Source organism: Tamandua tetradactyla, chromosome 13 (assembly GCF_023851605.1).
Source record: "Tamandua tetradactyla isolate mTamTet1 chromosome 13, mTamTet1.pri, whole genome shotgun sequence".
In the NCBI taxonomy this organism is placed as follows: domain Eukaryota; kingdom Metazoa; phylum Chordata; class Mammalia; order Pilosa; family Myrmecophagidae; genus Tamandua; species Tamandua tetradactyla.
The window spans coordinates 67,320,806-67,344,356 of record NC_135339.1 but is presented as its reverse complement, the minus strand read 5'-3'; the positions used below and the strand labels follow the sequence as shown (position 1 = coordinate 67,344,356).

Genomic DNA, 23,551 nt, shown 5'->3' with positions numbered 1-23,551 from the left:
AATGTGGCCCAGAATTTGGCAGTAGGAGTGTTCCTGTAACTGACTGACAACAAGGAGAAGGTAGAAAGGCATGGCTGGATAAAGAATCACTTCAGAGGTTCTGCTCATAAAGCAGACATGACAGTCTTGAGATATATGGACCCTCCCTGAGAACCAAGGAGGATTCTTGTTAAGCTGAACCAGAGCACTGATCTATCACCAAAATGAACCTCCTTAAAAAGTTCATCCCAGAAGAGTGTACCACATTAAAAATGAGTAATAGATTAAAATCTATTAAAATAATTCTAAAACAAGGCAGCAAAATTAAAGAGGGAAAGGGACAGGAAAAACAAATAACAGCCAGAGGAGAAAAAATGTTTCCATGGAGCAGATGAAAATTGTGAACATATTGCTGTGATTAAAAATAACCTGCATGATGACATGATCACATCCATAAGACAAGACTTCAAAGCAGCAATACAAGAGCTCAGGGAAGCTATGTGCAACAACAAAAAGAGATGAGATACAAGTTGCCAAAACTCAGAAAAGAAGTTAAACAAAAGCAGCAAAAAGGCAAAAAAAAGAAGCCTGGTCATTGCTAAATCAGCATTCACTGATAATGTCGGTGAGACTGCTTGTCTTAATTTATTTTGCTCAGTTTGATCAGGGTGTTGGATCAGAGAAAAAAACAATGAGGTCTTCTCTTTGTCTCTTATGTCTACTATGCTAGGTGTGCTAGAGGAAGAAAACCTAAAGAATGGATCACATATTTCATGACATAAATCACAGAAGTTTTGAGAAATAAAAAAAGGAGAAATAGAAGAAGAAGAAATATATTGACTGAAAGAAACTATATTCTATATGACCAATCATAAGACATATACCCCTAAGGTAACTGATACTCAAATATAAAGAAAAAATGACTTTGGCTATTATGGGTTTAAAAAAATATCAAGACACCTAAAAGGTGTCACACAGTAACATTCAATCATTTTATCATGGAAGTTAATAAAGCAAAGTTATTATGGAAAGAGAATATTATACCCTGAAAAATGATATTAAAGCATAAAGGGAATGGACAACATTTTTTCAACATCAAGAACTAGCCCTTCTTGAAGATGTTACTGAAGACAAACATCAGACAACTCAAGAGATAAATGGGAAAACTATAGTAAAAGGGCTGATGGTGATTACTGAATACATTTACCTGCAAATTTAACATTAATTTAAATGTGGGATTGATAGTTCAGAGAATGCAAATGTTTGAAATGATAAAGTTAGTGAAAACTGTGGTTGGAAAGAGGCAGAGGGTGGGAAGTCATCAAATTGCACTTATTTGTTCACCATTTTTTGAGCTGTGGATCATGAAATATTAAAGCCTTAAGAATCATAGTTTATGATAGTAAGGGAAAACAAAGAAATAATGTAATCAACAAAAAATAGATGGTGGAAGACTTAAAGGGACAGTTGAAGTAGAAATGCATAGAAATATGCTAATTTTATAATTACAAGAGGAAATAAATACTGACTCAAAATAGTTGGTATGTTAAATAATGTTATGTTCATAATGCTAAGCTGTTGGAACAAAAATACAAACATTCACAATTACCAAGGGAGCACAGAAAGGAAAGCAAGGGAAACAGAGTATATGGTGAGAGCTGAAAGGAGAAAGAAAGAAGCAATGATAACTGAAAAATTACCATAAACCGTTGGAATTAAGAATATCTGTCATATCAATCATTGCAAATGGAAAAACTCACCTATGAAAAAGAAAGAACCCTCGGATTAAATAGTGATGGTCAACCAATATATGTTCCTCTTTGCAATATGTAATTGTTTACCTGCAGCCTCACTAGCATTCTTGTATTTCATTTTAATTTTAGCTAATGGGTAGTTGCAAATATGTTTGCTGATTCATGAAGTTCAATGTTTTTCTCATGCTTACTGACCTTTTGCATTTTTAGGGCATTGTCTATTCCATTGCTTCTCATCTCATTAGTTATAACAATTAACGTCATTAAAATGGCTGTCAAGGTCCTGTGGGATCTAGCACCCTGCCACCTTTCTGATCTTATTCTTACACTCTCCTTCCTGATCTCATTTGCTGGTTCTTTCTCATCCCCCTGAATTCTTCTTCATTGAGTCTGCTGGGGTCCAGCCTGTAGGCCATCTCTCTTCTCTATCTATACTCATTCCCTTGGTAACTTCAGGTTTATGGTTTTAAAATATCACTGATACGCTGACAACTCTCAAATTTATATCTCCAGCCCTAACCTTCCCATCACCTGCTCCTCTAACTACCCATCCCAAGTCTCCACTGGGGCACAAGGCAGAGCAAGGCATGACATACCTGGTGCCGTGTTCTCCTCTTGTTCCTTCTTCTGCCACCCTCTCCCTAGTTCATTGCTCAACAAGGTCTTCCAAGGGCATCCTGTGTAAACTAGTAATCCCTTGATCCTGCCCATACTCATGGTCCTTGCTTTATTTTTGTCCAAGTTTGTCATTACCTGATATATGTTATAGATAGATAAATGGATGATAGGTAAAAGCATAGATAGAAAGTATTTATTTAACACTATGTTTCCAGGCACTGTTTTAGTGCATAACTATGATAATTAACAAACATTATCCTCACAGCAACCCATGAATTAGGTAGGACAATTATCTCCTTTTTTCCAGATGAGTCAAAGGAAACACAGCTCAAGGTAAGTGATAAGTGTGGTATAGGTAAGTGTGGCATCTCAGGATCTGAATAAATGGTGAACACTGGGTTCCAAACTACATGTTCATAATCACTACACTTCACAGACTTTCATACCTATGTACGGATGGATGGATGTATTATATACATATATTGTTTTCTGTCTCCAAATTAGAAAGGACAATTTAGAAGAATGGGACTTGGTTATGTTCACTGTTATTCCCAACATCTTGAATACAACACGGGCCTGGCATACAGGAGGTAATCAATCAAAAATTTATTGAAGTTACTATTCCCCTGGTAACTATAATTTTATGGTTTTAAAACATCACTGATATGCTGACAACTCTCAAATTTATATCTCCAACCCCAACCTCCCCATCATCTGCTCCTGAACCCAGCCTCATACTCTACCTGCACATCCCAAATATCCATGGGGACTGCATACTTTTTTCAAACAAAAGGAAAAACTGTAGCATTTACATGGATGCCTATGAAAGGGAAAACCTGTTTGCTTCTGGAATTATAAATAAAGGAATTTTTCAGAATACTAAAAAAATATATATATATATTTGGATACCTGCCCACAGTGACAGAAAACTTTATGCAATGCAGAAAGAAGAAAAAAAATTCTGAGCATTTTAAACTCTAAGTCATATTTCCCAGAAACAATTTTTCAGGGCATATCATCATGAACAGTATTAGCATTAAGAAAAGTGCAATCAGATTGGTAAATTCATAAATCATTCCTGAGCTTCTACTTTAAAAAAATTAGAGAGAAAGAAATTAAGTCTTTTCACAGGGATGATAACAAGGGATTGGAATGAAAAAAAAATTTGAGAAATAAATCAGGGAGCTATGAGCAGAGGTTGTAGATACATTTAATTTGGTGGCACAGACTGACTTTCAGGTCTCTACCTTGGGTGAGCTGACAAAGGGCAGTACCAACAGAGACGTCAGGCTCAGAGGAGCGTGTTGATTTCATTTTATATATATTTTATATATATATTTATACCTGCAGCCCACTGGAGAGGCCCCAGCTCATTGATTCAATAGTCATCAGAAAACGTGGACGGTTCTCAGAACCAGGGAGCCCAGGTGGAGAACAGCGGGTGCAAAGAGAAGCAAGCCAAGGGCGGAAATCTGGGGCACACCAAGAACAGTGCCCAGTGCAGCGTATTTTGCATTCTGTACGTTTAATAAAAACCTGTGACTAAGAGGATAATGGTACCACTGACCCACCAAGATGCAGGAAATCAAACTTGAGATTCTGGTTAAGTTGAGAAACAATAATTTTTGAAGCCACAGATACTTCTTTTACTCCCTTTCAAGCTGATTTTTTGAGTAGCTAGCTCCTTTTCCTAGGACCTGAAAACTCGAAGCCACTATTTTGTTGAAAGAAATAACCGCTACAATTTGTAATCTGCCAATACAACAAGTGTTCATTTTGCCCCCTGACTTTCAAGGGGATACTGTTAGGGCAAGGTGCGGGGTGTAAAAATCAATGTTCCTACCACAAAGAGAATAAAATTCAATTTGGGATGGAGACAAGCCCAGGAAGATTTAACTAACAACTCCTACCAGCCACTGTGCTAGAGAAACTGTATAGACCTTAAGAACAGGGAAAGTCTCAGTCAGCTGGGAAATTCATAGATGGTCTTATAAAGGATATAGAACTGACTGGGACCGAAGGGCTAGGGGTGAGGCAGAGAAGGCCACGTAGGTGCTTTGGCCTGAGCAAACTCGGAAAGATTTCAAAGTTCCTGTGGGAAACAGTGTGTGGAACAACTGAGAGTGTAAGAGAAACAGTGAGGGGAAAAATCAAGGTTGCCGTCAGATGCTAAGTTTGATTTGTCACATAAGCACTATCAGTCACTCGGTGGAGAATCACCTTCTATTTCCCCTCATTTCACCTCTATAGTGCACCTTTTCCCAGTGAAACGCTAAACCTAAAATCAGGCTTCCCTCCCCTCCCTAGAAATGTGATGTCCACCTAGCTTTCTCAGTAAGAATCAGGGCTCTTCCTGGAGTAAAGATTTTGGACGCGGACATGTGAGAGGATCGTCAGTACTGGAAAGAGAGGGGGAGATTTAGGTGAGTCCTAGATTTTTCCTGAGAGAAAATCCTAGAGATGCTTATGCATTGTCAAGGATTCTCATCCCCAGTCATACACAAGTTGCTTCGGACAGAAATTGAACATCACTTTGGCCAACTGTGAAAAGGAAAATCCCCTAAGAGATTTGACTTTAAGTTATCTGAAACCCCAGCCGAAGACATAGTCATTTTCAAGCTACCCTTGGTATAACAAACCAACAATCCAACTAAAGGATTCAGTGGGCCACTAAGTGCCTTGTAAAGGAACTGGACCCATTAAACCTCATCTTTCACCAGAAGTCAGGGATCTCTCCAAGGAACTGGGCACCTTGGGAGAAAGAGAAACAGCCCCCCCCCCAACCCACCCCCCACACCTGCATCTTCACAACCTTGGGGAAAGCCATCCTTATTTTTCCCAGCAGGCAACAGACCTTATCTATCCTCCTCTCCCTATCACAGAACCCTCTGTGCTTACCTGAATGAAGATATATTCATCCTGGACCACCAGGGAACTGACGTCAATGGAGCGGGCAAAGGGCCCACTCCGAGTCGTCTCGGCACATTCCTGGATCCTGCAGGTGAGGTAGTGAGCATCTGAAATGGGAGGGCAGAATGACACTTAGACCCAGTGGGGCATGGGGAGCACAGCTCTCAGCAGCACGTAAAGCTCTGCCGCACAGGGAATCGATGACATAATTTACAACAATGAAATTTCATTTTACTGTCCACAGAATTGGTAGTAATTACAAAGAATGGTAATATCTAGTTTAAACTGAGAGTAGGAGAAAAGTTAACCTCATCTCCTGTTGGCCAAAGTTAAATTGGCTTTGATTTTTGGAAGAACAAATTTGAAAAATCTACCAGCATTATATGCACATATTTTACACCCAGCAACACTAATTCAACGGATATTTTCTAGAGAAATACCCATATATTTTCACAAAGAGGTAAGGGCAAAATTGTTCTTTGTGGCATTGTGTTCAGAGCAATGAAAGACAGTAAACAGGTTAAACGCCCTTGAATTAAAGAACATTCACACAGACTAAAATTCATACATATAATAGCTGCAATTAAAAGAATCAGGTAGAGATATATGCATCGACAGTAATTTCTCCAAGCTACACTATTCTTCAATTTTATTTTTATCAATTAACAATATTATAGTATGATCTAATTTATGGTCAAAACTCTCATTTTTCTAATATATGTTTGTGCCATAAATGCATAGAAAATTTATGATACACATGAAAATCAGCTATCCTTACTTTTGGAGTCAGAAGTGGAATCAAGGAGATAGAGCTGGGGTTTTTGGACATTTTACATTATGTATATCTTTATTGTTTTTATAACATGACTGTATTTACTTAATACCTATATAATTTTTAAAAATTGCTTCTGAAGATCTCAGCAGCTAAAGCACATTTGAGCTACCCAAAAGATAACGGCAGCAGCGATAGTTGAGTGGGAAACTCTTGATTTAAAAGGCACTTGATTATAACTACAGGGCAGTCCAAAAGAAGTAGAATCCATTCAGCTGTTTGCTCCTTAAGGAAAAACTATGGGTAAGTCTCTGTGAAAAAATCACTTTATGATTTTGCTTAAAAAGTTATTATTCTTGGGTGGGCCATGGTGGCTCAGCAGGCAGTGTTCTCGCCTGCCATGCCAGAGACCTGGGTTCGATTCCCAGGGCCTGCCCATGCGAAAAAAAAAAAGGTTATTATTCTTTCAATGGAGTCAAATTAATACATGTTCAATATGAGAGCTAGGGATCACTTTAAGATTAAAAGCATTTTCATCATCTGAAACCACACACATTACTACATATATCCATCTAATGCAATTATTAACTTGTAAGTTTGGAGATGTCAGGGGGCATCGTATAGGCGGTAGTAGGCAGCAGACAAAAGCAAAGACAAAATGCCTAAATAAGCAAAAATTTATAACAATTGAGTTTAAAACAAGGGTATCTTGAACTATCTCTGTTTAATTAATTTATTGGTTGATAAACAAGTATTTTTTGTGCAGACATTATGCATTGGGTATATATGGGTCAATGATGAATGAGGCACAGATTCTCTATTCTAAAAGGACTTGCTGTCAAAGAAAGAGTTTACTCACATTATTTGTACCTAGCCATTACACACATTTATTTATTTATATACATGGTACAAATTTAATAAACAAATATATCTGGTTGGAAATTATAAATGAATTTATTATGTGTTGGCATATCTATATTTAAACAAAGCCTATTTGCATTGGTTCATAATAAGCTCAAAACATGTCAAAACCAATTTCATTCTCTCAAGCAACAGTCTTATCAACTGCTCAGCAACTTCAGCCTCTTAACTTTTGTTTTTTTCATATACCACAGAATTCAGTTGGTTCCTCAGGGTGCTGGCTGGTTTGAATCTATTATGCTTCCATTAAGTACCCCAGGAAAGCCATGTTTTAATCCTGACCCCGTCAGGCACCCAATTGTGGGTGTGACCTTTGATTAGATGGAGATGTGACTCCCCCATTCCAAGTGGGTCTTGATTAGTTTACTGGAATTCTTTAAAAGAGGAAATATTTTGGAGAGAGTCAGAATCGACAGAAAAGACAGAAATGACAGAGCTCACAGAAATTTCAGAGCAGAGCTGACATAGATATCGACACTTAGAGAACAGAGATACAGATGTCTGGAGATGCTTGGAGCCCAGTATATGTTGCCATGAGATTTTAAGCTATCCAGAACCTGGAGACAGCCAAGGGAAGCCAGAAGATCAAGGCCAGCCCCGGAGAAACAAAGTGAGGAATCTCCACAGGAACAGAGGCTGAAAGCAACAGAGCCCAGGAGCAAGGGACCAGCAGATGCCAGCCTGGTGACTCTCCAGCTGACAGAGGTGCTCCAGACATCAGCCTCCCTTGAATTAAGTTATCTTTCCTTGGCTGCCTTAGTTTGGACATTTTCATTGCCTTAGAACTATAAACTTGTAACTTATTAAATTCCCCCTTTTAAAAGCCTTTCCAGTTCTGGCATATCACATTCTGGTGGCTTGCAAACTAATACATTCAGCTTTGACAATTAATTCTGCCTCTGAAGTGTTTCCAGAGTTTCTCCTCTTCTCTCCATTACCCTGTGTCACTTGCCTGAAACAAGTCCTTCTCATTTGTCTTGTCTGTTGTTTCCATTTTACAACTAACATTCATGTGGACGATGGATTGCAACTGGATAGACCTGAGGCCAGGAGCCAGACTCATTTCCAAAACCCAAGCCTGAGTTAATTCCTCCCGGCTTCAAAACACCAACATTCCTGGACAGCCTGGAACAAAGCTTAAATATCTTATGGACTAGAAGTCCTTTTACAACTAGCATACTAAACTTGAATGCTAAAGGACTAAGCAAATAATATATACGAGTAAAATGAACTTGGGGTAAAATGATAAATAGAGGCTGGCACATGGCCTCTGTGTTAGGGAGTATTGGGAGTGGTGGGGACCATATCAAAATGGAGAGCACATGCCTGTTTTGGGGGTCAGCTGCTCTTCAGCTCCAGTTCATTGCTGACATGCAAGAATAAGACCTTCTGAGGTTTTAAATAAAGCTAACAATTTTTACATTTTTTAAACGTAAAAACTTCTTGCTTTTTAAATACTGATAGTTAATAATGCAGGCGAATCATTGTGACAGCAAAAAAAAAGCAAGCCTAGCATCCAATTGCTACTTGATTCCGATCTCTACTCTATAATTTGGTCCCTACCCACTTTTCCAGGGAAGACACAGATCTTCTCACTCCCATCTGCCGACCCTTTAGCAAGACCAATTTGTTCACTATTCTCAGTACATGCTGCATGTCCCCTCCTCTCTGTCTTTGTTCACAAAGAAAGCCAAGAGCAGCCTGGCTTCCTCCTTTGGGTTGAGTAGAGTAGGAAAGGCAGGGAGCCTAAGTTACACTTTGCCTCCCCACCAGGAATATTCTTAGACTTGCACAGCCTTGGTAACTGATTCATATAAAAAAGGACCAAAAACACAACGAAAAGGTGTAGTAAACACATGTAAAGAAACCCCAAGTGTTGACAAGACATTCCCTTCCTTCCTGCCAGTAAGTATCTCAAAAGCTCTTTACATTGGTAATCAAGGTGCATACAAGAAGACATTTGCTTATCCTTCCACCCCCTAAACCAGAGGCTCTTATCCCTATTTACTGTTCACTCTCTTATCTGGACATTTTTTTTTTACAAAGAATTGAGTGTAATCAAGGCCACCCAAACAAAATAAAAGCCTACCTAAACCTTGGCACAGGGCAGGGGAAATATTATGCCAACCTCATCTATTTTCTTGGCTTTTCCTCTGCTTTCTACTGCCCAGCATGGAATAGAAGGTCCAATTTAACAGGAAGGCAGCAATAAAATGAGTTTTTGAAAACCCACTTAAATTCAGGGCCCTTGCAATCTTTAACTGGACTCACATTTTGGAAGTCTCCAAAGCTTTTATTTTTCAAAACACATAGGCATGATAATAAGTGCTATTGTGCCCGCTGCCTAGTAAGGACCAGGTTGGAGGCATGGGGACGGTAAATTATAAGCAGGCCTGGCTGCCTGGCAGGAAGTGACAGAGGGTCGTGGGGGTACTGTGGATGTCAAGGGCAGACAGGAGACACCATCTGGTTCAAGCCTCACATTTGCAAAAGGTATCAAATTTGGATCCAACCAAATGGGGTTAGATGCAGTTGGAGAGATTCTATGATGGAACAGAGAGAAGTTACTTATCATACAACTTGAAATCCCCAAATAGCCTTCTCACACAGGTGTTCTTCTTATTTTTTAATAATAGCAGATGCTTGATAAAATGGAAGCAGTCGAGATCTCTTGAGAATTTTGTGATGTTTGAGAGCATGGTCTCTGGACTAGAAAGCTCCGAGTTCAAATCCTGGATTTGCTACTTGCTGATTGTCTTGAGGAAGTAATAGTATGGCTTTTCATTCATGTGGTGCAGCTAATTTAGCACTCATTTTGGAGGAGTGTTTTGGGATTAAATAAGATTAGGCATGAAAAACACTTAGGACAGTGCTGGATTACTTTTAAAAGATCAATAAATGCTAGCTACTTTTTACTATAAAGAGAGAAGGAAGGGGATTTAACTCTCAGCATCCCTCATTTATTAATTAAATAAGTAACATTTTGTTTAATCATGAAGAATCAAAGGGTCATGATATCATAGGACCTGCCAGTAAAGTCGTGTTCTGAATTTGCATCACTATTTACTTTCTTTAAGTGCTATGGAAGTCAGAAAAGAAAAAAAACAGAAGAAAAAAGGTATGCCAGGGCTAGATTAATCAAGGGGAAGTTCAAGGAGGAGGCAGCACTTAAGCTTAGCCTGGAGGGGGAAGTACACCATATCAGAAGGGAATTCCTTAAAAAGAGAGTACTGAAAGCTGCACATGGACTTTTATGTAGGCAAAGCTCATGGAAGTGTCTACATAATAACATGTCACTTGGTTGACTTTGGTTAATCCATATTCTTGAACTTCTATTTTCCATCCTGTCCTTTGAAACTTTCTCAAATGGAAAACTAGAAAGACTGGATCCAAAGAAAGATCTCACTTGGATAACCCCTGTAGGAAAGCCAGAGATTTCTTAAATGCTTGGGGAACGCAACATGTTCATGATTAATGTATTTCTAAATGCGAGATAGATTTCTAATGCATTTCTAAGTGCTGGTGCAGCTACTGCTCCACTTACAAAAACTAAAATCCAAAGGCTTTGTTTTATTCTCTGTACCTTGTAGAGAGGCATCTGCTTGTAATCTTGGAAATAACTGGCTATATTTCAAACAGCCCTATGGCTAGCAGGATCCCTCAGGAAGCTGGTAACATCTCCCAAGAGGGGCCAGTCCCAGGCCTTGTCACCCTGCAGATGTTGGATCAAGAATCTCCTATGAAAATACGGGGCAGTGGCAGGCTGACCAATTCATTCGTTTTGAATTGGGTCAATTGGATAGAGTAGTTGTCAGACACTCCCTGAGACTCCAGGAAGCAGAGACTGAAACACACAGTTCTTGCCTTAAAAGATTCTGGCCAATGAACCAAGTGAACATGCCTTGCAGTCTGTGCTAGGGTAGGAAATGCTCAGCTAGCTGATGAATGTGGAAAGAGTGACCATGAGGTCCAACATCCTTAGCTTTGCTTTCTTCCTAAGGGGTTGCATTTCTGCCAGGCATTTTGCAGGGTTGAGGGAAGCAGCCTTTAACTTTCTCCATCCAGCAAGGCAAGCTTCTCATCTGCAGCAACACATTTCACTCCTAAGCTGCATGTTCCTTGCAATGCCAGACCTTTCCAAAATGGTCACCTCCTTGAGGGCAAGACAATGTCTCTGTCATCTTTGTTTTGCTCCTTGGGCTGACTTTACAAAGCCTCAGTAAATGCTATGAAGTCGAACTGAATTACAATAAAAGTGTACACATTTTTGTTATGCTGTACTATATGTTATGTTTTGTTGAATTATATCGTAATTTATGATTATGTTTTGTATTTGAGATTATTAAAAATTCAAACTATCCTATTCATCATGCCTCTCACCACCTCAGAGAAAAAACTTTCCCTGGCTTGCTTAATTTCCATCTCTTTGGGTGGTATATTTTTAAAAATTGAAAAATTAAATTAAAATTGTGAGCAAAAAGCAAATTCAGCTCCTCAGATCTTGTGTTAGAGAAATACCCAGAAGCTATTTATCTTAAATAACAATAACTCTTCAATGCAAATAAGTAAAAACAAGAAGATTCCAGGAACCTCTGAAAAGTTGTTTGATTTCCATAAGCTTCTATTTCCTTGAGTGTGGAGTGGAGCTAACTTATTTGTAGGAATAGTGCAAGAATAAATTAAATGATACTGGTGCCAAAGCCTAAAATAGTACATAAGACATAGTAGCTGCTCAAACAACAAAATCAACAAACATAAAAAGTTAGCTTCCATTCCTGCCTATTATTGGGCTTATGGATTTAGAGTTCTGGTAAAACTTACAATTACCCCTAAGAGAATTCCAGTGGTTGTACCTTCTGATAGCACAGAAAGAAATCTGGCAAATAAATGCAATTAAAAATAATAATGACCTGAATATCTTAAGACTCCTGATACTGGATTCAAGGCTATTTCATCTCTACTTTCCAAACAAACTAACCCTGGATATAATGTTTAAATGATGACATTGCTGTGGCTGCTGCTGATGACAAGTGACATTTTTGAATGCTCACTCTGTGACAACTGGGTATTCTAGGAACTACATACATTCACCGATTTAAATCTTGCAACAACCCAATAGAGTTACAATGATCATCACACCCATTTTAAAGATGAGAAAACTGAGGCACAGAGAGGTGAATTGATTTGCTTAAAGTTCCACAGTTTTAGGATATGCCAGAGCCTGAATTTGTAATACGGTGATTTGACGCCAGAACCTGTGATCCTCACCATTATGCATTTGAAAATGGAAAGATGAACAGGCTGGGAATTAGAAGATACACTTTCTGGTTCAGTCCCTGCCACTGGCTATCTATGTGATTTTGAGAAAACTGTTACTCCTTTGGTGCCTTTTAGAAAGTGATGAATTTGAAAATTTCTTATCTGCTCCAACTACTCTTTTTTTAAAGTTCTGGAATCCTTCTATCAAAGCCAGCCCTATATCTTCAGCATATAAACTGAATTTTAGTACACCTGTTTTAGTTGAGTAAATGGCAAAGGCTTGCACTCCCATTGACTCAGGTGCCTCTTTGGCCTCATATTGGCAACTGAGATTCTTAGAGAACCACTAGAGGTCTGAGTTACACAGTGTGAAAATCATTGAACTAGTCATAATCCAAGGTTCTTTAGGATCCAACACTCTATGTGTCTAGTGTCTGCAGTTTAGGCTGCAGGTCCAATAGTTTTACCTTGTGCACCAACTCTGTTTGATTACTTATGACTGTCTGGAATGCTCAGTTAAGTAGTATTGGGCTTTATCTTGGCTTAGTGAGAAAGTGCACTAATTGATTAATGAAGGCTGATGATAGCAGGGGGACAAGGATTATGTGCTATGGATTATTGATTGTAGAAATTATAGGAACGTTTAGATGTTTACAGACTTCTTATTCATTTTCAGGTTCACTTTTTACAGCGTCCCTATGAAGGGAGCTCACTACTTTGCAAAGTAGCCTGTGTCATTTTGAATATGTAGGTTTGTTAGATGCTCTTTTATTCATTGAACTAAAAAATCTGCCTCATTGTAAATTTTAATCTATAACTGAGATCTTTGTTAGCCAATTAATGAAATTTTAAAAATAAATTGTAACTGTACCTCATATTTGTTGGTGTTTTCAAATATGTAAAGTCCTATGTTAGGGATCACCGAAAGGTTAAGGGACTTGGCCAAGGTCAAATAGCTTCTAAATGGCAGATTTAATTCTCCAATTGAACTCTTATGATCCCACATTAAGGTGCTTTCTGCTGATACATAGTTGCTTGTTGGATAGAGGATATGCGTTGGTGTTGGTGTGTGTGTGTGTGTGTGTGTGTGTGTGTGTGTGTGTGTGTGTGTGTGTGTGTGTGTGTAGAGAAAGAAAGAGAGGCAGAGAGAGAGAGCAGGTGAGTAAGCAAGCAGGGGGCATTCAGAGAAAGACAATTTCCAGAAAAAATGGAGGAAAATAAGTTTGAATCCTGAATTTTATGGCAGAATCAGGCTTCCTAGTACTGGTAACCAAACTGGTTGGATCTGCCTTTTTAAAACCCTAACAGGACAAGAGATAATTTAGTGATTTTAGCTTCATCTAAAAGCCTCGCTCTCAAAGAGGTGGACCAAGACTGCGTCAGAGTGGACACTCCTATATCTAAACAACAAAAGGGACCAGTTGATACAGGGTTTGCTCCAGAGTGTTGGAGCCAGGTTTGGAGACAGGATCGTCAATGCCGCACCACACAGAGAATGTTCATGCTCTGTGCCCTTGCACTTGCTGTCCCTTTAGTCTAGAAAAACACTGTGTAATCAACACAGAATAAAAGCCACATGTGAGCCACATATGACCTTTTGCATTTTGCAGTAGCCAAACTATAAAAGTAAACAGAAAATTAAAATTAATTTTAATATATTTCATATAATCCAATATACCCAAAGTACATTTCATGTTATTGATATAAAATTATTATTGTGCTATTTTTCATTATTTTTTTTCATAGAAAGTCTTTGAAATCTGTTGTGTATTTTACACTTACAGTGTATCTCAATTCAGGCAGGACATTTCAAGTACTCAATAGCCACATGTGACTAAATGGCTACTGTATTGAAAAGCCTAGGTCTGTAATAACGTTCCTTCTTTCCTTTTCTCCCATGCCCTTGAAAAAATCTAACTCATCTCCCAAGTTGAAATTTAACAACAACCTCTTTTGTGAAGCCTTTAGTCACTCTTTCTTTTTGGTTTCTGTAGCAGTTTCTTCGTTAGACCTAAATTAGAGCTTCCACTGGTCGTTAGCACATTATGTTGCATTAATGATCTGTGTATATTTCTACCTCTCCCATACGCCTGTGTTCTAAGTGTTGATCACATCAGCTTTATCTGTTTATCCCCCATGACTCAGTACAGTGCTTACCAAAGTAGGTCCATAGGCCAGCACCATTATCTGGGAGCTCGTTAGAAATATGGAATGTATATTTTAACAAACTCTTCAGATGAGAGCATGTTAAAAGTTTAAAAAGTTTAAAAAGTGGTGTAGTGGTTTTCAATGCTACATGTACGTCAAAATCATCCAGACAGCTTTTATTAAGGATCGACAGCCCAGGACCCAAATCTAGGGATTCTTATTTCATCGATTTGTGTCATTTGATTGGGTCTCATTGATAGGGGGCCCAGGTGAGGTGCATGTGCTTTAACTTCTCCAGGTGATTATAAGGCTCAGGTAAGTTTGAGAATCATCTGTCCTCTGTACCTGGAAAGTACGTCATTATAGTTGAGTGAATGAGTGATGAATAAAGAAATACAGGAGAAATACAAATGTATATATAGGTTTTAGTAGGGATGTTAAGGTCTCTGTCTTGTTCTGGAACCTATACAGAGCAACATTTCATTTTACCTCATGCAAAATCATTTTTTAATACATTTAATCACAATCATTTTACACTCCAGGCATTCCTAGATTATGCCATCTCAGTCTTTATCGTCTACCTTTCCTTTGGTTTCATTTATGCCCCAGGCCTCCTCCCTCTATCATTCTCACATTCAGCTTTAATCAGTATACTTACATTATTGAGCTACCATCAGGTAGTTCTACACCATCCATATCTGAATTTTTACAATCAGTCATGTTGCACAATCTGTATCCCTTCCACTCCAATTACCCAATATCTACCCTATTTCTACCTCCTGATGACCTCTGCTCTTAACTGAAATTCTCCAAGTCCATTCATTAATATCAGTGAGACTATACAGTATTGTCCTTTTGTTTCTGGCTAATCACACTCAGCATAATGTCCTCAAGGTTCATTCACATTGTTACATGCTCCATAACTGTATTCTGTTTTACAGCTGCATAATATCCCATCATATGTATACACCACAGCCTGTTTAGTCACTCTTCTGTTGATGGGCATTTGGGCGGTTTCCATCTCTTGACAATTGTAAATTATGCTGCTATAAACACTGGTGTGCAAATGTCCGTTTGTGTCCTTGCCCTCATGTCCTCTGAATAGATACCTAGCAATGGCATTGCCAGATCATATGGCAATTCTATACTTAGCTTCCTAAGGAACCACCAAACTGCCTTCCACAGCGGCTGTACCATTTTACATTCCCACCAACAGTGGATAAGTGTGCCACACAGCAACATTTAATTGTTCCATGACCATATTTTTTTTCTATTCTTCAATATCCTTTCAGGGCTCATGCTATTTCTAATACTATTTTGAATCCCTCTCCCCCCCCAACAGTAGCATGGTTTTAGACATGTGAATGTTAACCTGATTTGGAAAGCGCTTTATAATGGATTATTATTCATTGTTGATTTTGTTTTTTAGATGGGAAAGAAAGACACATTTATCCTACTTACATGTTCTTCTCATTTCCATTCAGTGTGGAAGCACAGCTGCTAGGACCCCACGGGCGTTACAGAAGAGAGGAATTCCAGGCTCCGATACCAATGCTGTTCACCCTGCACTGAGGATATAACTTTCTCTGAGTGGCCACCCCAACACCATCTGAGGTTAGGGATCCTCCAAAGCAGAGTTCTGGAATGGGCCCCCCAAATCAGAATTATGTAGGGAATGCCGTCTAAAATATGCAGACTCTCAGGTCTTACACCAGACCACCTAAATTAGAACCTTTGAGGCAAAGACCAGGAATCTGCATTGTAACAAACTCCCAGGGATTATCATACACACTAAACTCTACAAGGCTTTTTGGCTTCAGAATCAATCAAGGAGGTCAAGATCCAGGAGGAAGCAGAGGAATGGAATTTCTGTGCTCACTGCTAGAAGGACTTTTGAGAGTATATGGGAAAATAGGTCACTCTCAAATCTAGAACACAGGGTAAATGGTCGGAATTTATGCTGATTAAGGAACAGACTCTCCAACATGCTAAAAAAAAAGTAGGGGAGGTGTTCTAGTTTGCTAGCTGCCAGAACGCAATATACTGGAAACAGAATGGCTTTTTTTAAAAAGAGAAATTTAATGAGTTGCTAGTTTACAGTTCTAAGACTGAGAAAATGTCCCAATTAAAACAAGTCTATAGGAATGTCCAATCTAAGGCATCCAGGAAAAGATACCTTGGTTCAAGAAGGCGGATGAAGTTCAGGGTTTCTCTCTCAAGTGGAAAGGCACATGGCGAACACAGTCAGGGTTTCTCTGTCATCTGGAAGGGCACATGGCAAACATGGCATCATCTGCTAGCTTCTTCTCCTGGCTTCCTGTTTCATGAAGCTTCCCAGGAGGCATTTTCCTTCTTCATCTCCTAAGATTGCTGGCTGGTGGACTCTGCTTCTCGTGGCTACATTGTTCTGCTCTACTCTCTCTGAATCACTCTCATTCTCCAAAATGTTTCCTCTTTTATAGGACTTCAGAAACTAATCAAGACCTACCCAGATGGGTGGAGACACGCCTCCAGCTAATCCAGTTTAACAACCACTCTTGATTAAATCACATCTCCGGGGAGATGATCTAATTACAGTTTCAAACATACAATGCTGAATAGGGATTAGAAGAAATGGCTGCCTGTACAAAATGGGATTAGGAATAAAACATGGCTTTTCTAGGGTGCATACATCATTTCAAATCAGCACAGGTGGTAAGGGAGGGGAGGACAATGGAAGGTCCGAGAAAGGAAAAATAAAAATTGTTCAAAATCCCTTAGTTCTCCTGATCTGAAAATTCTCAAGACTTGTGTCATTGTCCTTTTTACCATACAAATCACAAAAAATTTGGGCTAGAAGGACTTAAGTATCAACTGACTCCAAATATAAAGAAGCTACCTCTCCTCAGGTTCTGAGGACACTCTGTGTGTGACTTTGACAATCTCACTTGCAATTTTGTCCAGGAATTTCTGGGTTATGTATCTGCTTCTTCCTTTTTAGAATATGTACTTTGGGGGCAGGGACCCTATATCATTCCTTCTTTACATCTCCAGTACTTAGTGCAGTAGCTAGGATCCAGGAGACACTGTGAAGGTATTTGATAAAAGAATATATACATATATAAAGGAATGAATGAATAAGTGAATAAATGAATGTCATTAGCTCTGTTATATTTTACAATAAGGGAACCAGAGCCCAGAGAAGTTTAGTTGTTTCCTTAGATCACGCCGCCTCCCAGTGGAAAAGCTGAAACTAGAATCTACGTTTCTCCTCTCCTAATCTGCTTGCCCATAAAACTCTAAAATACCATCTCTTTCCATCCCTCAAAAAGATAAGCACAGTTGCAATAGGTTTCCATGATGCAGTTCAGGAGGGATGGAGAGGCTTCTATTGTCTATTCTCTGAGCCAGGTTCATGCAAACCTCCACCAGCGAATGAAGAGTCTGCTCCAGCAGTCTTCACAGGCCCACCTACCTCCCTTGGCAGACTGTGAAGCAACTCTCAGCAAGCACAGCAAGTCCAAGCCCAAAACCATTTTGTATTCATACCAGCAGCGTATGATAGTTCCAGTTGCTTCACATCCTTGTCAGCACTTGGTATTATTGTCAGTTTTACTTATTTTAGTGATTCTAATAGGCGTGTAGTGATCTCTCTACATTTTTTGAAAATTTTTTGTCATAACATATATACAACATAAAATTTCCCATTTTAACTACTTTGCATACAATACAGTGATACCAATTACATTCATTATATTGTATCGCCATCACTACCATACATTGCCAAAATTTTTCATCACTCCAAATGCAACTCTGTACCTAATAAGCATTAAATCCACCCTCCCACCAAGATAGCCTGTAGTCTACTTTATGTTTCTATGCATTTGCTTATTCTAGGTATTTCATATAAGTGAATAATACAATATTTGTCCTTTTCTGTCTGGCTTATTTCATTCAGCATGATATTTTCAAGGTTCATCCATGCTGTAGCATGTATCAGAAATCCATTCCTCTAATGGCTGAATAATATTTCATTGTATCTATATACTGTGTTTTGTTTATCCATTCATCTGTTCATGGAAACTTCCACCTTTTGGCTATTGTGAATATTGTGGCTATGAACTCTGGAATACAAATATCTGTTTGAGTCACTGGTTTTAATTCTTTTGGGTATACCTAGAACTGGGATTGCCTGGTCATATGGTAATTCTATGTTTAAGTTTCTGAGGAACCATTAAACTTCTCCCCAGTGGCTGTACCACTTTACAATCCCACCAGCAATACATGAGGGTTCCTATTTTGCCACATCCTCATAAACACTTGTTATTTTCCATTGCTTTACAGACAGCCATTCTAGTAGGTGTGACATGGGATTTCACTGTGGTTTTGATTTGCATTTCCCTTGCAGCTAATGATGGTGAACATATTTCATGCACTTATTGGTCATTTGTGTATCTTCTTTGGCAAAATACTTATTCAGGCCTTTTGCCCATTTTTTAACTGGGTTGTTTGCCTTTGTTATTGAGTTGTAGGAGTTTGTTACAATTTCTGGAAATTAAACCCTGATGACATATAAGTTTTTCAAATATTTTCCCCCATTTTGATGGTGCAAGGTTGTCTTTGCACTTTATAAATGATGTCCTGTGATACACAAAAGTTGATAATTTGATGAAGTCAAATTTATCTATTTTTTCTTTTTTGCTCATGCTTTGGCTGCCATACCTAAGAATCCACTGTCTAAGAAAAGATCCTGAATATTTACCACTATGCTTTCTTCTCTTTTAAGGTTTGAGCTTATATATTTGTGTCATTTATTCATTTTGAGTTAACTGTTGTACACGGTGTAGCGTAGGGGTCCAATTTTATTTTTTTTGCATATAGATAACCAATTTTCCCCAGCACCATTTGTTGAAAAGACTATTTTTTCCCTACTGAGTGGACTTGATCTCCTTGTTGAAAACCAATTGGCTGTTGATGTGTATGTTTATTTCTGAACTCCCAATTCTATTCTATTTTTCTATTTGTCCTTAAGGCAGTTCCATGTTGTTTTGATTACTGTAGCTTTGTAGCAAGTTTTGAAACTAAGGACCACGAATCCTCCAATTTTATTTTATTTTTTGCAAGTTCATTTAAGCTATCTGCGGCCATTTATAATTCCTTATGACTGTAATGATTAGCTTTGCAAATTCTGCAGAAAGGAATGTTGGAATTCTGACAGGGATTGCACTGAATCTGTAAACCCCCTTGGATAGTTACTAACATCTTAATAATATTAAGTCTTCTGATCTATGAACAAGGTATGTCTTGCCATTTAATTAGGTCTTCTTCAATTTCTTTCAGTAACATTTCAGTGTTTTCTACATACAAGTCTTTTACATCTTTGCTAAAGTTATTTCTAAATATTTTATTTCTTTAGATGATGTTACAATTGGAATTGCTTTAATTTTCTTTTTGGATTTCTCATAGCTGGTGTATAGAAATATAACTGATTTTTGCATGTTGATCTTGTACCACGTGCAATTTTGCTGAATTTGTTTGTAAGTTCTAGCAGCTTTCTTGTCAATCTCTTGGGGTTTTCTAAATGTAAGATCTTGTCATTTGCAAACAGAGATTTGCATCTTCCTTTCCAATTTGGATGTCTTTATTTCATTTTCTTCTCTAATTGCTCTGGCTAGAAAACCCTGCTAGGTTGAATAGCAGGTGTCATGGTCAGGTTCATGTGTCAATTGGCCAAGTGGTAGCACCTGTTTGTCTGGTTGGGTGAGTGCTGGCTTGTCTGTTGTGATGAGGACATTTCATAGAATTAAATCATGATCACATCAGCTGCATGCAAGCTGATTACATTTGTAATCAGCAAGGGGAGTGTCTTCTGCAATAAGCGATGCTTAATCTAATCAGCTGGAAGCCTTTTAAGGAGGACTCAGAAGAGACAGGCTCTCTTCCTGCTTCAGCTGGTGAGCCTCTATCATGGAGTATGTCCAGAACTTCCATCGGAAATGTCGGCTTCACAGCCTGCCCTGTGGATTTTGGACTCTGCATTCCCACAGTTACGTGACACGCTTTTATAAATTTTATATTTGTGAGTGTTTCTGTTGATTCTGTTCCTCTACAGAACCCTAACTAATACAACTTGGTACCAGGATTGGTTCTTAAGAAACAGAATCTTAAAAATGATTTTTTATGAATGTTTTTCTACTCTGACTGGACTCAAAGGCACTAAGGACTCTGATTCCCATAATCAAAATGACACTCCCAATCCATGGAGTTAGTTGGCAAAAGAGATAGTCAAAATATCACTGTTGGATTCTCATAATGCTTTGCTTGTATGAAGCCAGGCTCTGGAGGATAATGTTTTCGACACTTTTATGGAGTTTTGTGGAAATAAGAGGTATAGAGATGGTTGTTGTTAGATACACTGGATACAGTAAGGAGTGAAAGGGATGGGCTTAAACCTTCAAACGTGAGTATCCTGAAGGAAATATGAGTATTCTGAGGGAAAATCTTATTTCTTGTAACCATAGACTTGAGATCTCGGATCAGACTCAGAATCTTATGGTTAGAGTAGCAACTTTAAAATGTAAACTGAAATCTCAGTGTTGCATGGTGTCTGCTGTTCAAGTAAAGGCACTGATTGGAAAGGAGTGGGACCCTGAAAAATGGGATGGTGACATGTGGATTGAAAATGATGTCAGGGGTGAGGCTGAAATCCTAGGTCATGCTGAATCTTCTCTAGACAACACTGTAATAGTTTGCCCTGAGGACACAGCCACCCTCCTCTCCAGCCTGCCTGGAGGAGGTGGTCACCAACCTCTTCCTGAAGGGATTAGCCCTAGAGTGATTAATCCTGTTTCACCAGATGAAACTGCAAATGAATGCCCTGAAGCAAATGGCTTGGAAGATATTTCTGATCCTTTTCATGACCCACCCCACTACCCCTCATTTCTTCCAGACCTATAACTAGACTAAAGTCCCAACAGGCCCCTAAAGGTGAGGTACAAAGTACCACATATGAGCAGGTATGTTATACTACAAAAGAACTATGTGAGTCTTCTAATTTATACAGACAGAAATCAGGGGAATATGCGTGGCAATGGATTTTAACACTGTGGGATAATGGTGGGAGGATCATAAGGCTGGATCAGGCTGAATTTATTGATATGGGCCCACTAAACACAGATTCTGCATTCAATGTTATAGCTCGAGGGGTTAGAAAAGGTATTAACAATTTGTTTGGATGATTGCTTGAAACATGGATCAAAAGGTGGCTGACATTGCCTGAGGTTGAAATGCCAGAACTGCCCTGGTATAATGTAGATGAGGGGATCCAGAGGCTTAGAGAGACTGGAATGTTAGAGTGGATTTATCATGCAAAGCCTGCTCTTACACCTCAGGAATGTGTGGAGGATGCACCTTTTACCAGAACAGTGAGAAATAAATTTGTGAGACTAGCACCATCATCCCTGAAGAGACCTGTAGTTGCACTTCTCTGTAGGTCAGATATTATTGTAGGAACTGCCGTCACTGAGCTGGAATCCTTAAACACAATGGGGATGACTGGATCCCAAGTTGGCAGAAGCCAGGTGGCAGCACTTAATCACCAAAGACAGGGTAGACATGGCTATTATAATAGACAGCAAATTCAAAGAAGGAGTCAAAATTATGATTTGCTGAGATTTGCGGCACTGGCTAGTAAATCATGGGGTACCTAGAAGTACAATAGAAGGGCAGTCTACTAAATCCTTGTTCAAGCTGTATAAACAAAAGAGTTCTAGGTCAAGTGAACAGAAGTCTAACTGAATTACAAAAACACAGAGTCACAGCCCCTTAATCAATTTCCAGACTTGAGACGGTTTACAGACCCTGAGCCCCTTGAATGAAGGGGAGGCCAGGTCCCTTTAGGGGAGAACCCTGTTACCCTGCCACAAATTTATACTATTAATCTTCCTCTAAGCCTTCCCCAAGGAGACCGATGGCCTTCTACCAGGGTAACTGCATTGGGGAAAAGGAAATAATCAGATATTTCGGGGATAATTAGACACTGGTTCAGAAGTGACATTAATTCCAGGGGACCCAAAACATCACTCTGGTCCACCAGTCAGAGTGGGGGCTTATGGAGGCCAGGTGATCAATGGAGTTTCAGCTCAGGTCCATCTCACAGCGGGTCCAGTGGGGCCCTGGACCCATTCTATAGTTATTTCCCCAGCTCCAGAATGTATAATTGGAATAGACATACTGAGCAAAATCTACACATTGGCTCTTTAACTCGTGCAGTGGGGGCTATTATGGTGGGAAAGGCCAAGTGGAAGCCACTAGAACTGCCCCTACCGAGCAAAATAGTAAATCAGAAGCAATACTGGATTCTTGGAAGAATTGCAGAGATTACTGCCACTCTTAAGGACTTGAAGGATGCAGGGGTGGTGATTCCCACCACATCCCCATTCAACTCTCCTATTTGGCCTGTGCAGAAAAAAGATGGGTCTTGGAGGATGACAGTAGATTATCATAAGCTCAAACAGATGGTAACTTTAATTGCAGCTACTGTTCCAGATGTGGTATCATTGCTTGAGCAAATCAATACATCCCCTGGTACCTGGTATGCAGCTATTAATCTGACAAATGCTTTTTTCTCAACTGCTGTTAGTAAGGACCACCAGAAAGAGTTTGCTTTCAGATGGCAAGATCAGCAATATACTTTCACTGTCCTACCTCAGGGGTATATCAACTTTCCAGCCTTATGTCATAATCTTGTCTGCAGGGACCCTGATTGTTTCTCCTTCCCACAAGACATTACACTGGTCCATTATATTGACGAGATCATGATGATTGGACCTAGTGAGCAAGAAGTAGCAACTACTCTAGACTTACTGATAAGGCATTTGCGTGTCAGAAGATGGGAGGTAAATCCAACAAAAACGCAGGGGCCTTCAACCTCAGTGAAATTTCTAAGTGTCCAGTGGTGTGGGGCATGTCAAGATATCCCTTCTAAGGTGAAGGTTAAGTTGCTGCATCTGACCCCTCCTACGACCAAAAAAGAAGCACAATGCCTATTTGGTCTCTTTGGATTTTGGTGACAACATATTCCTCATTTGGGTATGCTACTATTATCGAGTGACCAGAAAACCTGCTAATTTTTAGTGGGGACCTGAACAAGAAGAAGTTCTGCGATAGGTCCAGGCTACTGTACAAGTTGCTCTGCCACTTGGGCCATATG

At 39.2% G+C, this 23,551-nt stretch overlaps 1 protein-coding gene across 3 annotated transcripts in view; it reads right to left on the bottom strand.

Moving 5' to 3' along the window:
- Positions 1–23,551, bottom strand: part of SORCS3 (sortilin related VPS10 domain containing receptor 3) — a 603,968-nt gene that overhangs the window by 132,375 nt on the left and 448,042 nt on the right. For all 3 annotated transcript variants that reach the window (XM_077125964.1, XM_077125965.1, XM_077125966.1), the window contains exon 7: positions 5,250–5,368. In XM_077125964.1, coding sequence (XP_076982079.1) covers positions 5,250–5,368 — 119 coding nt within the window. The remainder of the gene's footprint in view (positions 1–5,249; positions 5,369–23,551) is intronic.